The following is a 15,566-nucleotide window of genomic DNA, read 5'->3' as shown; positions in this document are numbered from 1 at the left end:
ATTTTTTTAAAAAGGAGGGGGGAAGCCCCCATCCGCTTAGCCAATGGCTGCAAGAAACGTCACCTTTTACAAAAGCGGAACTAATTTGATTGACAGCAGAGGACTCTTCGGTTTAAAGAGCTGCAATGGCTTCCGGGGCTAAGTACCCCGATTGAGGTATTTGTAGTGGGCACTTGCTTCCAGAGGCATTCAGAGGGGCAAAAACCAAATCTTCCCAGTTCCTTCCAGTTAAAAATTGCCAGTGGGAATGGGGCCTAGGATAGGTTCACCTTAGTGGCGCTGTAAGTTGGAAATGAGTTGAAGACACACAATAACTGCAAGCTAGGGAATACTGAAGGTCGGCAGGTTCAATTTCTATTTTCAAACTAATATGGAAAGATCAAGCCTCCCTGATACTCAAAACGTTGTGGCAATGCAAACACAGAAGAGTATTTTCCCATGTACTACAACAGACATTGTGGAGCAGCTGCTTCCATAAGCACATACCTCCAGAAGGAGAGGCCCCAGGGATTCCTTCTCAATCACTCCTTGGCTGCTGGAGGATATATCAGACTTCTGGACATCATCATCAGCTGTTTTTTCTGCAACACAGAAAAGCCACACATTTTAGTCACAGAGAATCCACTTTCACTTTTGAGTGCATTTGTGCTGCTCTGAAGGGTCTGTACAGAAAGCAGAAAAAATGTTTAAATCACTTTTGGGGACTAAGATTATGCCAAGGAAAAATGAGAAAAGAAACTAAGAAGAAAGAAACACACTGTAGGGCTCAAACATAATAAGGCTTTCTATTCGCAGCCAGGGCCATTCCTTGCTTAGAAACAAAAAACGGCAGCTCCCTTGTTTCCTGAAAAGGAGCTCAGCAAGTGTGGCACAGGCAGAGAGAGAAAGAGAAGAGAAAAGAAAAATTAAAGCAAGGTCAAGAACTGGAAAGCAGGCAGAAAAGGGGAACTGCTCCAAAAAAGAAAGATGCTGAGGCCAGGCAGGTCTTGGAGCAATGGCGCTACTGAGGGCAAAATGGGCACCAAGAGATGTCGCCATGGGCAGCATCAAGATGGACCTAACTAGATATTATTTCAGCAAAGGGATTTTGCTCACCCTCCAGATCTGACTGACAACTTTAGTGAAAAGGGGAAGGGATTTTGCCCACAAGAGACTGCCTAACCAGTAGCACTCCATTTTTGCCTCTTCCAGTTGGGCTGAGGAGCACGCAATGTGGTTGACTGCCAGGGTGAAGGTGGTTTCTACTAGTGACTGCACTGCTAAATTTAGTGTTTATTAAGCTCTCTCTCTCTCTCTCTCTCTCTCTGTGTGTGTGTGAACAGAGTAAAGTTGGGGAACAATGCAGAGTCCTGTCCACAGCTAAGAGATGAACAGTGTGGGGACATATTTTCTGCACTGTCCAGCTCTGTGATTCTGAGTTCATAAAAACACAGCTGTTCATAGCCTCTGACTCTTGCCTTCCAGCTGCTCACTTGAGAGCATTTTGTACATGCTGAGATTGAAAGAGAGGCTTGGAAGAGAAGGATAGAGCTGGAACCCACACTTAAGGAGTAAGCGCAATACACAAAGCACAGGACAAAGGATACCCCTCCCCAAAAAACAGCCCCTGAACAAGGAGCACAGCCCAGGAGAGCACAAGCCTTAGATAAACACTGCTGTCTCCCCCTCTGCTCCCACCCCAACTTCAGTGATTCCCTACTTCGGAGCGATGCATTGGCTTTCCATTCTAATCCTTTAATTGGGCTGTGGAATCCTCCTCCAACTTTAGCAAAATAGTTTCATACAGCACTTCCAAGCCTATTATTCAAAAGGATTAACTGGCGGAAAGAGGCACCATTGCCTTCCCCATTGTGCCTGGGAGCTCTTTCCATCTCCTCACTGCAGGAATGTGGGGGCATTCAGAGACGTTTCTTTGCTGAAGCAGAATGAAATTCAGGAGTAGCCAAAAATGCAACGTCTCCACCCTGCAAAATCAGGACTCCACTGAAACTTAACACACATTCTTTTATGTACTTTTAGAACCTATGGACAAAACGATAATTTAAGAAGCACTTCAGTAAATTCCAGGATATGAAGCACCTCTTGATAGCCTCTGGACATGGCTGGAGATCAGGGGGTTACAGGAGGGGGTCTCTTATCCCTTGGTTGGTCTCCAAACCACTGCTCTGAAATCTTGGAGATACTGACAAATTCTCCCTTTGCTGTTCTCAACTCAAATTCAAAAAGGCCCAGAATGTCTCTAAAAACATCTCCAAGGCCTATAACCAACCTACTATTGGCTCAAATTAAATGAGACTCACTGAGTCAATGGGAACTTGGTAAGTCAACATCTATTAACTTTCACAGAGACACAGGTTTGTTTGTCTTTCAGTTACTTCAAGCCATCCTGCTATTTCAAGGCATCATTGTCAACATCGTATAGTCATTCATATCCTGATTCCCCTTCCAGCCCAAAATTGGGATTCAAGCTGGTTTACAAAAATTAAAACAAACCCAACACATATTGAAATGTCTAACTGAAAACCTACATAAAGAATTATTGCTAAAATGCTCTTAAACTATTTACAGAAATAAAACAGATCCATTAAAAAGGCAGAGGGGAAAAAAGTAAACAGAACAGTAAATAGAGTAGAGCTATTAAAATCTCCTACAGTCAGTTCCTAAAAGAGTGTTGGAATAGAAAAGTTTCCACTAACTGATGGAAAGAGAGCAAGGAGGGAGTTTCAAAGTCTGGGAGTAGCAACCAAGAAAGCCCTCTCCCTCTCTTCCCATCAGACATGGCTGCGAAGCTGGAGATCTCAGAGCCTCAGATAGGAAGAGATGGTCTTCAATTAGCCTGGTCTCAAGCCATAGTAAATCCAAACTAACAACTGGATTTAGGTCATTATGTACACCAGCTGAAAAAGGGATGGGGAAAATGACAGTGTTTCCAAAAAGAGGTTCCCTCCCCTCACACTGCCTCCAGATTTTACAACCAGCATCTATGTCTACGATTTGTTTCCAAATGTTAAATGTTGCATTAACAATAGTGTAGCTGAATTTCAAGATAGTTGGTAATATAAGGGTGGTAGCTCTTGATGAATGTAGGACTAGAGGATTGTAGGCTAGCAACATCTATGTTAGTTAGATAACTACAGAAGTTATATGTATAAAGTATGTATGAGTTTATTTTTAAGTACTAAGTGTGTTGATTTTAAAATTAAATAAACATTTAATATAAAACCTTAACATGGTAAATTCATGATTTTAAAACTCTCCTATCTGCTGGACGGTTGGGAGGACAGTGCAGAGACATCAGTCATTTTTCTGAGTACCCATGTCTCCCTTGAGCACCTCTAGCCAAGTCCCCATGGAAACAGCAAGGCCTTTTCAGCTGCTGCCCCAAAACAAAGGAAGAATACCTATCTGAGGCAGGTAGCCTCGAACAAAACAGAGGCAGCCTGGATCTCAAAAGAAGTGTCTTTTTCTGTTGCTAATGGATATCTCCCTCTGCCTACATGGATATCCCTCAGTACCAACTCAGCTGAGAACAACCACAACATCTTCACATAGGGCTGTGACTCTTAACATTGTCATCCTTTTTTCTTTCTCCTGCACAATATTTCACACTAATAATAATAATAATAATAATAATAAATTTATATGTATCCCGTCCAATCAACGAGGAATCCAGGCGGTTAACAACAGTAGAAGTACCATAAAAATACAATAAAAAACAAACTAATCCCTTCCCAGCCCCCCCAGCGATATAAAGCAGACAATAACAATAAGCAATATCGATACAGTGGCAATCAACAGGAAAACATAAGAACGTTACAAGTCAAACAAGGTTCATAGAACCATCACCTTTGCCTAATGATGGAGCCGGTGGAGCCTCAAAAGCTTGCATCGTACATTTTGTGCATTTTGGTCATTGGCCCAATAAAGGTTATCACTGTTTTATTTGATTTTGGCTGTTATTATACTTTGCTGGATGGCCAACATGGCTACCCTTGGATAAGTCTCCCAGGTTACATTTTTCCAGACCCTACCCACCAGCTTTGCATAAGAATTGCCAACTCTGTACCACCTCAAGGGGATCCAGCATCTGAAGGAGGAATGGTGCCCAGCCCTAGCTTTTTCTTTGCTTCTTGCATCACATCCTCCTCAGTTTGCTGCACCAATTAAGGGCTGGACGGAGGGGAAGGCAGTGCCGGAAGAGCACACCATCAGCAGAAAAAGGGCAAGGTGTAAAATCCAGAAGTAAGCCATTTAAAAAGGGGAGGGGGGGAACAGGAATAGAGAGCAAGGCAAATGTTTCTGGCCAAGGAGAGCTGCTCTCAAGATGATGAATCGGTGGAGAGAAGGTGCCCAGAGTTATGCTGGCACTGAGAAAGAAGATCCCAGGAACATGCCAGCACTGAGAGCTGTTTCCCCCTGGGCTTTATTTCAAGATGGTTGAAAAGAAATGGAAAAGAAGGCTTCTGATGCAGCACAAGGAAGCCTTTTGAAAAAGGAGCTTCATTCCAAATCAGCCGGAAACGCAGCAGGGTGTCTTCATGGCCTTTTACGAAGAAATTGTTTCAGATCACAACAAAGGAGGAGGGAAAGTGGCTGGCTTGCTGGTGCTTTTCAGTGTAAATGACAGCCACACATCCTTCCCTCCCTTACAGCAAATCTAGGCCTCATTCCCACTTACAAAAACAGTGGTTTGTGATCCGAATCGATCAATCGATTTGACAGCAGAGCAGGTTTCCCAGGACATTTGCCCGGATCGCATTTCTTCCTTGTAAAATAATCCCCTTGTGGTTCACATTCACAAATGAATCGGTTCAAAATGGACCTGCTCCAGCCAGCCGAAGGGCAACTTTAAATCGATACCCATCTGGTTCACACATGCACAGAATCGATTTATCCAAAAAGACGTGGAAAACAACAGCATCAAAAAGAGGTGGGTTAAATGGGTCTAGTGCGTAGTCCCCCTTGCCGAATCGCTTCAGCAGTTCAATTTAAGGGGGAACCAGGGCCATTTGAACCAGTTCAAACCGAATTGTGATATGGTTTAAAAGGTAGTGGGAATGAGGCCCTAGACTCCTCTCAGTCATGTTGGGATGCAAAGCACAGCTTGGGGAAATTCTCCTGCAAGGAGGGTCCACCAGCCCCTACGCTCCCACCAGCAGCCCCTCTATCACACCAACAAGGCCCTCCTTAGGGAACAGTGCCCCAGCCTTCTCATTGAGCAGGCTCAGCCCAATGCCATCATTGTGCTGTGATTGGGAGGAAGGTGAGTCAAAAGACCACTGGGAGACCCTTTGGAGCACAGAGCCTCAGACCTCAAAGAGATTTGTGATTCTCAAACAGATCAAACCAGAACTCTCCCTGGAAATCAAGCTGATGAAACTGAAGCTGTCATACTTTGGCCACATCACAAGAGGGCACAATTCATAGGAAAAGACAATAATGCTGGGAAAGGTAGAGGCCAACAGAAAGAGCAGAAGACCACACACCAGATGGCCAAATTTGGGAGGCCACAGGCATGAATCTGCAGGACTTAAGTAGAGCAGTGGAAGATAGGGGAGCTTGAAGATGTCTCATGCACAGGGTCACCATGAGTCGGGGCTGACTCGAGGGCAGTTAACAACGACAAACAACAAGCAGAAGAGGAGCAATGCAAGCTTCTGAAACTGCCAATACGGTGATGCATGGGCACCGCAGAAGGCAAAATGCACAGTCTCTAAAAGAGGAAGGGAGTGCATGAGGAAGAAAGAAGAAGAAGAGCCAGCATTATGTCATGGTTTTAGTGTTGGACAAGGACTCCAGACAAACAAATGGGTCCTAGAATAGGCCAAGCCTGAACCCTTCCTGCAACCTGATAAATTGGGGCTGTCCTACTATGGCCACATCATGAGAAGGCTTGACTCATTGGAAAAGACAATGATGCTGGGAAAAGTAGAAGGCAGAAGAAAGAGAGGAAGACCACATGCCAGCTGTTTCAACTTTTATCAGGCAGGCCATGAGACTGAACCTGGAGGACCTGAGCAGAGGGGCTGGAGACAGAAGAGCTTGGAGGTATTTTTTTCAGAGTCACCATGAGCTGAAGTTGACTAGAAAACAGTTAACAATAATAACAAGGCTCCAATACAGCCATGTTTTAAGACCTGCTTACCCACAGAAACCCACTGGGTGACACTACATTCTCTCAGCCTCAGAGGAAGACAACACATGCTTCTGTCAGGCAAGTCATATTCTCTGTCAATCTCATAATTGTGATCCTGGGGAGCCAAAAGATTGCTGGGAGACCCTTTGGGGCTCAGAGCCTAAGACTTCAAAGAGATTTGGGATTCCTTCCCTGTTTGAGACTCCTAATATTTCAGCAGTGGCAGCTTAATGCAGGAGGCCCTTTGGTAGCATATCAGATGTTACCAAGGGAAAGCGCCCCCAATGCTGGTGTGTTCCTGGGACCTTTTTTTCATGATGCCCACCTAATTCTGGGCACTCTCTCTCCACCAATCTACCTTTTTCAGGGAGCATTATAAACGGGGTGTGTATTCCCTTTGTTCTATTTTAACTTTTGTATGCTTAATTACGTAATTGTGGCACGTTACAAACAGCCATTTAGTACGTGTTACGCGCGTACTAGGGTTAGAAAGGGGCGTGCTAGGGTTAGGAAAGGTCTTACCTTCCTAACCGGCCCTGTTCCTAGTATGTGCAGTAGTAAATGGCGGCACCCGCCACATGGGCGCTGCCATCTTTACGTCTCGGACGCACAGCGTCCGGATGTGGCGCAGCAGAAGTGATGTCGTGAGTGCGCGCCTCCACTTCCAAGTGCCAAGAAGAAGCGCCATTTCGGTGCTTCTTCTTAGCTGTGCCGGGAAGCCTCGCAGTCTGGCCGCTGGGGCTTCTCGGTGCAGCTAATGATGGTGGCGCCAGACTGCCCGCTTTTGGGCGGTCTGTAACGCGCCTATATTACAGCGCTGCGTAAATAAAGTATAATAATAACAATAATAATAATGTTTTAGCAAGTTTAATTTAATTGTTTTAAATGTTTTATTATAAAGTTTTAAACAGATTTTATCTATGAGTTGCTCTGAGTCCTTTTCTGGGACAAAGGCAGCATATAAATGAAATGAAATGAAATGAAATAAATAAATAATATGAGTCTGTCCCCAGCTTTCCATGCCACCAAATGCATCTAAGGTAGACTTCAGTCTACGAAAGCTCATGCTGTCAACTTCTTTCTCTCAGCTAGTCTCAAAGGTGCTACAAGATCGCTTTACATACATGCATACTACTACTAATACCTGTTCATCATCTCCAGAGCAGCTTCCTTGTCAGAGAACATATGGCTTGCTCCCAATTCCTGCTCCCCCTCCCCATTTTATGGCTAACCTCTAAATTTTGCATCTTGTCCTATTTCTGCATGTCGTGAACTCCTCCTGAAGATTTCCTGTCTCTGTGAATCAGCTTTGGGTTTCCACTTGAACTTTAATGGAACTGTCCAATGTTTTGGAGCTATAGCTCAAAGCCTTGGATAGCTCAATTGAAGTTTGGACTAAAACCTAGGATACGTTCACTGCTCCATTGGCAGAGAAATCAGCAGCCACCACTCATTACCTTTAAGTAGAGCCACTGGTAAAGGTGTCTGAGCCTGGGGTGGGGAGTAGTGGTGATATGGGGGGGGGGGGTCCTACTCCTAGTCCTACTCCAGAGTAAGATATTTTTTCTTAATATTACTCCTACTCCTGTAAAAACCTCTTACTCCTTTACGCCTTACTCCTACTCCCCAGCCCTGGGGGAAAGCCTCAATTGCTTTGCAAGGCTGGTGTGTGTGTGTGTGTATCTTTCTTTGTCTCCCAGTCTCTTCCCCCGTGCAATATAATAAAATGTTTGGGGTTTTTTTGGTGTTTGCATGTACAATATAATAACAGGAATAAAGAGTAACAAATATATTATTTCTACTCTTATTCCTGTAAAAAACCTCTTACTCCGTTACACCTTACTCCTACTCCCCAGCCCTGGTCTGAGTAGCAGTGCTGCGGAGCCAGGGCTCACAGAGTCAGAGCAGTAGTGAAGTAGATGGAATATTTCACCATGTAACCTACCATTGGCAATCCCAAGAGCCCTGACATATGTTTACCACCACATATGCTATGGTGTGAGGACTGGTTGGAAAACTCTACCACCAAGACACACTGGAGGGGAACTGGCATCTGTAGACAATATACTAGCAAATTCACAGTTACATGACTACAGGAAGGAGGGGAAACTGAGATACCATATATACATGTCCCTCCATATTCGCTAGGGTTAGGGGCACAAGACCCCCATGAAGATGGAAAAACTGCAAATAACAAAAACACCATGTTTTTACACCTCTCTAGGAATCTCTAGATCCTCCAGTGCAACTCTGTGGTCAACATCTGACAGACACTGACTACAGAACTGCACTGGAGGAACTGCTGAGCCACCATGCCCCCCAATAGAAGCAATGCCCTCTACATAATTATAAGTTGGAAGAGACCCTTAGGACTATTGAGTCTAACACCCTGTCAGTGCAGATACCCAAGGCTAAAGTGCATCCCTAAGAGGTGGCAATCCAACTTCTGTTCTAAAATCTCCAACAAGCCACTATTCAGATAAAACATCATCAGAAGCCCTAGCCTTGAGGTGACATATTTTTTCTCATACCAAGGAACGGGGGAGACAAAAGCACATACACCACACACACACATACACACAAGCACAGTGTGGCCTTCTTGATGCATAGCTTTGATTTCTCCCCCTAAGTTAATTAAAATCAGATGTAATAGACTAGTGTGACCATCCATCAAGGACTTGACACACAGACCTGGCATTCTTTAGCACAAAACAAAGAACTGAGTTAATGCACCATCAGCCATGGGAAAGAAGAAGCAGTAGAAAAACAAACAAGCCTCTTGGCAGGACGATGCAGGGGAAGGTCTGATGCAGGATCAATAATGCACATGTCTGATATACATGTGGGGCAGAGGGAAACAGCAATGGTATAAAAAGGTGTGGCAGAACAGCAAGGCAGCCGAAGCCCAGGAGAGGCTTTTCCTTTGCAAAAGGAAGCCCATTTCCAGCTCACTTCTTGTTAGAAAAAAGGTGTCCTGTGAACATAAAACACCCCAGGAAGGCCCAATCATGGCAAAATCACCCCCACAACCACTGAAGAGAGTTTAGGGGCATTTGGGGGCAAAGAAAAATGGACCTGGGAGAGTGCCTTTTGAAATAAAAAATGCAAGCAAGCCAGCACTACTGGCAAATAATGTGACCTCTGGATAGTGTTTGAATGCAACTCCCATCATTCACAGTGGCTGTCCTGTCCTGGAGTGCTGGGACCTGTAGTCTAGCAGCATATGGAAAGTGGCATGATTCCCACCCCAGCATTAAACCCTCTCTATAAATATCAGAAAATGGCTGAAATGTCTATGCCTGATTCATTTGGTCGGGAGATAAGAAAAATCCATCTCTATGTTGCCACATGGATTAGTAACCACGCTCCAGTGCTCTTTAAAGCTAATTACTGTGTGATGGTTATCTTCAGAGGAAAGTTACCATTTGACTCCTCTTAAACACTGTGACACTTACCAGGCATTTGCTCAAAGGAGCCAAGAGTGGCTCACGTGTGCCCCCATCACTGTTGCACTTCTGGTGATATGACACACACATAGTAATAATGTAATTTATTTATTTCACCAAGAGATGTATATCTTGCCTTTCCAATGTGTTCGCTATGCTTAGGGCAGCTAATAACCAATGAACCACAATGTAAAGTAAAGTGGAGTAAAACCACAATGATCAAGCATACAAGCAGAGACCAATAAAATATCTATGACAAAGAAAAGTGGAACTAGCATTGACGTAGTGGTTTTGAGTGCTGGACTGGACTCTGGAGACCAGGGAGCAATTCACAACTTGGCCATGAAACCCAATGGGTGACATTGGGCAAGTCACATGCTCTCAGCCTCAGGGGAAGGCAATGGCAAACCTCATGTGAACAAATCTTGCCAATAAAACCCCATGATAGGGTTGCCTTAGAGTCGCTGTAAGTCAGAAATGACTTAAAGGCACTCAGCACAGACACAGACATGCACGCAGAGTCATAAAACAAATAAAATATTCTACAAAATACACACAACCTCACAGACACAACTCCTGTCCCCTCCTATGTTCCATCCAAGAATCCCCTGAACACAGGTGAGAGCTCCTCAGCAAATCTTGAAGAGAAAATGACAAAGTCTCCAACATCTCATTGCAAAACAATTGCTCCTGAGTTTATGGCGAAGGGTCTGAAACCATGTCCTATGAGGAACGACTTAGGGAGCTGGGATGTTTAGCCTGGAGAAAAGAAGGTTAAGAGGTGATATGATAGCACTATTTAAATATTTGAAGGGATGTCATATTGAGGAGGGAACAAGCTTGTTTTCTTCTGCTCCAGAGAACAGAACCCGGAACAATGGATGCAAGCTACAGGAAAAGAGATTCCACCTCAACATTAGGAGGAACTTCCTGACAGTAAGGGCTGTTCGGCAGTGGAATGCACTCCCTCGGAGGGTGATGGAGTTTCCTTCCTTGGAGGTTTTTATACAGAGGCTGGATGGCCATCTGTCAGGGATGCTTTGATTTGGATTTCCTACATGGCAGGGGGTTGGACTGGATGGCCCTAGTGGTCTCTTCCAACTCTATGATTCTATGATTCTATGGCAGGTTTCCTGAACTACTGAGCATTCTCCAGATGTATTGTGGACTACTATCCCTATCATCCCAAACTAGTGAAAGATTTAATGCAAACTGAAGTCAAACCAGAGTTATTTTCTTTCCATCACTGTATTTACAGTTCATTCAGGCTATGCCCCCTCCTCATGAAGCAAGAGGAATGGGGCTCAACTGGAAACCAAAGAGCAACCACAGTGCACCCTCTTGGACCCGAAGTGCACAACGAAGCTACAGAAACAATGAGGCCGCAGGGGTGCTTTCTGACGTGGAGGCGACTGATTGTCTGAACTGTGACAGGAAAAATTACGCAGCCCTGGCTGTTTGCAAAATTAATGAGCAGTGACTGCCTGCTGGTGCACTACTTCTTAAGGAATGCGATACTAATTGCCCATTTGCCTCCCGTCACCAGCTTTTGTCAGCAGTCATTCATCCAGAGATAGTTAGTTCCCCACCCATTTAAAGTCAAGGCCCAAGAAGGCTTTTCCAAATGCCTCCCTCCTCCCTTCTGACCATGGCAAGCAAGTCAAACAAAACACACAGACCATCCACCAAAACTTGTGCCAGTACACAAGGGTGGGCACAGTGAGGGGCCCCTGAATCTCTGGCCCCTGAGAACCCTGGCCAGTTCTCCAAAGCTCCTCTACCCCTCCATAAATTTTTGCACAATGTCCAATCCATTTTTGCCTCCAAACCATGCATAAAGCCATTGAAACAGCAGCTAAAAATGCTAATGGGATTTTAGGCTGCATCAATAGAAGTATAGTTTCTAAATCAAGGGAGGTAATGGTGCCACCCTATTCTGCTTTGGTCGGGTCTCACCTGTAATACTGCATCCAGTTTTGGGCGCCACAATTCAAAAAGGATGAGGAGAAACTGGAGCATGTCCAAAGGAGGGCAACTAAAATGGTGAAGGGTCTGGAAACCATGCCCTATGAGGAATGACTTAGGGAGCTGTGAATGTTTAGCCCGGAGAAGAGAAAGTTAAAAGGTGATATGATAGCCCGGTTTAAATACTTGAAGGGATGTCATATTGAGAAGGAAGTTAACTTGTCTTCTGCTGCTCCAGAGACTAGGACCTGGAGCAATGGATACAAGCTACAGGAAAAAGAGATCCCACCTCAACATTAGAAGGAACTTCCATCCAGACAGTAAGGGCTGTTTGACTGTGGAACACATTCCTTCTTTGGAGGTTTTTAAACAGAGGCTGGATGGCCATCTGTCAGGTATGTTTTGACTGTGAGTCCCCTCCTGGCAGAGGATAGGACTAAGTGGCCCTTGTGGTTTCTTCCAACTCTATGATTCTAAGATTCAAACATATGCAAACATACAAAAATACCATCACTCTACACTCACAAGAAGCCGAGAACCCCATGCTATTTCTAAATACTTCTGAGATCTTGCAGCACCTTTGAGACTAACTGAAAGAAAGAAGTTGATAGCATGAGCTTTTGTAGACTTCAATCTATTTCCTCAGGTGCTTTTGGTAGACCGCCAAACACATCTGAGCAAAGCTCATGCTACCAATTTCTTTCTTTCAGTTAGTCTCAAAGGTGCTACAAGATCTCTCTGCCTACTGATTCTACAGACTAACACGGCTATATCTTTGAGTTCCAAATACTTCTGTTTCACTCTTCTGGGCAGCCCATCATTCAAGCATCAATTTGAGTTCAGTTTCCACTGGTCTTGGGATTCTAGGAAGGGTCTAGTAAGGATCTTTTTTTAGGCACAGATGTTCTGGGGAGGCCCTTCTCTCTGTTCCACTATTCTCCTGTCAGGTACTTTTGCTAGGAACATGCAAGCAAGAGGGCTTTCTCCCAGCTGCTCCCAGCATCTGGAACACCTTTGTTAAAGTGGGGCTCTCCTTGTCCTTCTGTCAGTTGATGTAGGCTCTTTTTTTTGGGGGGGGGGGAGGGCAGGCTTCTGAAAGACAATGCTGCTAGGAAAGGTAGAAGGTAGTAGAAAGAGAGGAAGACTGCATGCCAGATGGATAGACTCAACCAGGAAAATCTACAAGACCTAAGCAGAGCAGTGGAAGGCAGTGGGGCATGGAGGAGTTTCATCAACAAGGTTGCCATGAGTTGGGGCTGACTCCAGGACTGTTAGCAACAACTGATGACCGATTGCTTCAGGCCTTTAATAATCTATTGTATACTTCTAACCTTTGTATTATGTCCTCTTTTTGCTGTATCTTTAACTTTTCTAAGCTACCTCAAGTCCCACGGCTGGAGAAATAAGATATGGTAACCTTGGAAGTTTCCTCTGGAAAGCCACTCTGGAAATTGAGCTGCGGGTGCACAAGCACCCACCAGGGCCCCCAGAGTCACAGCTTGCCCAGCCTGAGATATAAGACAGTTACATTTAAACCTGCAGGTAAGTCCTCCAATTTGGTTCCTGTTAGGTATACTAAAGCCATGGATAGAGACACCTCATTTCATGGCTAGAGACTGACCCCGGCTAGCCATCCAACCCGCCTTCTGCATTCAAACTGGCCCAGGAGTCATTAGTCAGCAGGCAAGAGAGATCAGCTCATTCTCTTTCAAAGCTCAGTCACCTCCGTGTTATCAGTTCTTTCATTATTCCTATTATTGCTTCCGGCTCTGATAAGAAACCACTTGGGTAATGTAAACACTCAATTCAACAGCTCAGTTGGAAGCACTTCGTGGGCAGGCAAGCAGGCCCCAAAGGTTAACCAGTGCCATTCCTGGTTAGTGTGAACTTGCCGTGGTGACAACCACCAGCCCCTCTGGTTTCTCTTGCAAGCAGCTGGAAGCTGATAGGATCAAGACTCCAGGGGCTGACACTCACGTGTTTGAATGCCATACTGAATTTTACAAAGAAAATGGGCATCTTGCTGGAGGGTCAGGCAAAAGTCTGCTAAGAGAAGCTCTTCAGAACTCACCCAAGCCTAGAAGACAGCAAGAGGGAACAGCAAGAGAAGAGGAAGCAAGAAAGCACTGAAGTTTTATCCTGGCTGCTGGCTTTAGCTTTAAATGGTTGCAAAAGCCAGGTGGGAAGACTGCAAACTGCTGTATCAAGAATCCTTGGGGAGTCCCAGCCAGCTGCAGTAGGCAGCAGTGGATAAGATAAAAAAGTCCTCCGTTGAAATCTTATTTCAGAACCCCACCTTCAGTAGGTGGATGATAGGATGAAGAGGAAGCTTATAACATTGTGCCCCTAAATCTAAAGATCACAAAGCAGGAATCACTGAAATCAATATAACTAATCTGAAAAACAATTCAAAGAAACTAAGACTATTTTAAGTAATTTGGCAAGTTAAAACAAAATACAGGTTGAGTGTACTTTATCCAGAAATCTGAAATACTCCAAAATCCAGAATTATCCACATGGGTGGCTGAGATAATGACACTTTTGCTTATTAAAAAATACTCTGTATAAAGTTACCTTCAGGCTATGTGCGTAAGGTGTATATGAAACATAAATGAATCGCACGTTTAGATATCTCATTATGTACATATGTGCAAATACAGGTATTGTGAAAGTCAAAATAAATAAATAAATAAAGCTGAAATCCCAAATACTTCTGATCCCAAGCATTTCAGGAAAGGGAGACTCAACCTGTAGCTTAAAAGCAGTTAAAACAATTTAAAACAGGATAATACTCTTGGCCTAATTTACAGATGTTGGAAGTTTAACAGGATATGTATATATATATATAAACACATGACAGAGCACACTATTGCCCAGTGTCATGATCCAGCCTTTGAATGACTTCCATGAAGACTGGACACTTAGCCTGAGCAAAAAGGATTATTTGGATGCCACGTTTTGGTCCAACAAACCGCTTCTGCGTTAGCGTAGTGGCATGGTAAACCTGCTGAAACAGCACAGGTCAAGGAGAGGAAGAAGATGGGGCAATTTACAATGTGCCTTCAGAGCCTCCCGTTCCTCCCTTGTTCTATATTTATCTGTCAACTAGATTGAAACTGTCAGCAGAGGAATTAGAATTTTATTGACTTGCTTCATAAGAGGGAGGACTCTATAAAATAAACACATGCAGAGCAAAGTGCCCAGTGCTGCTGTGCAGACAGATTTTTATAGTGGTGACTGGAGTTTGTATCCAAAATCAATCCCAGATAGAAACCAGATTCAAGGGGAGGAGACAGGGAGACCTGTTTTATAGATGAGGCCAGCAGCTCAGCTCCACTAAAATGAAGGTGTGGAGAAGTTTGACAGCTTGCTGGAATTTATGATAGCCCTGAGGGGAGAGGATCATAGTTGGGATGAGCCTTGCAGTATCTTGGCAAAAAGGCAGCTCACATAACATGTGGCTGCAGGTGGGTGGGCCATGTTTTTAACGGTGAGATGCTCAACAATGCCCCAGAAAGCACCAAGCGGAGTATGAAGAGTGACCAGTGCTACCTAATTGGTGGTGCTTCATGCAAACAGGACCAGTTTACTAACATGAAAAATTGTGGAGGGTGGAAGGACAGAATAAAGCAGCTGGGCAAACCAGCGGAAGCTGGCAAAAAAGGACCCCTGGGTCTGTCATAAGTTAAAATTCCTGCTGCAACTTGGTTGTGCTTCATTCAACATAGTTATAACACTTTGATATCACTTTAACTGTCATAGCTCCATCCTAGGGGATCATGGGATTTCTAGTTTGGTGGGGTATTTCGATTTCTCTGTCAGAGAACTCTAGCACCTCCCTAATTTATAAATCAAAGGACACAGCCATAGCAGTTAAAGTGGTATTTGTCTACTTTTTTATTTAAGTATTTATATTCTGCACTGTACATGAGGAACTCAGGGCAGTGTACAGTAACATCAGTCTGAACAGATTAAATTGATTTAAAACACTAAGAATAATTTAAAGGCTAAAAACATAC

At 44.2% G+C, this 15,566-nt stretch overlaps 1 protein-coding gene across 5 annotated transcripts in view; it reads right to left on the bottom strand.

Annotated features, from left to right (window-relative positions):
• NCOA1 (nuclear receptor coactivator 1) overlaps positions 1 to 15,566 on the bottom strand; it is a 401,716-nt gene that overhangs the window by 87,564 nt on the left and 298,586 nt on the right. For all 5 annotated transcript variants that reach the window (XM_089528750.1, XM_089528749.1, XM_089528753.1 and 2 more), the window contains one exon: positions 487 to 581. In XM_089528750.1, coding sequence (XP_089384876.1) covers positions 487 to 581 — 95 coding nt within the window. The remainder of the gene's footprint in view (positions 1 to 486; positions 582 to 15,566) is intronic.

Source organism: Sceloporus occidentalis, unplaced genomic scaffold, assembly GCF_023333645.1.
Source record: "Sceloporus occidentalis isolate IW3139 unplaced genomic scaffold, rSceOcc1.0.p SCAF_6, whole genome shotgun sequence".
NCBI lineage: Eukaryota > Metazoa > Chordata > Lepidosauria > Squamata > Phrynosomatidae > Sceloporus > Sceloporus occidentalis.
The sequence above is the reverse complement of the archived record's forward strand: the minus strand, read 5'-3'. Positions and strand labels throughout refer to the sequence as shown.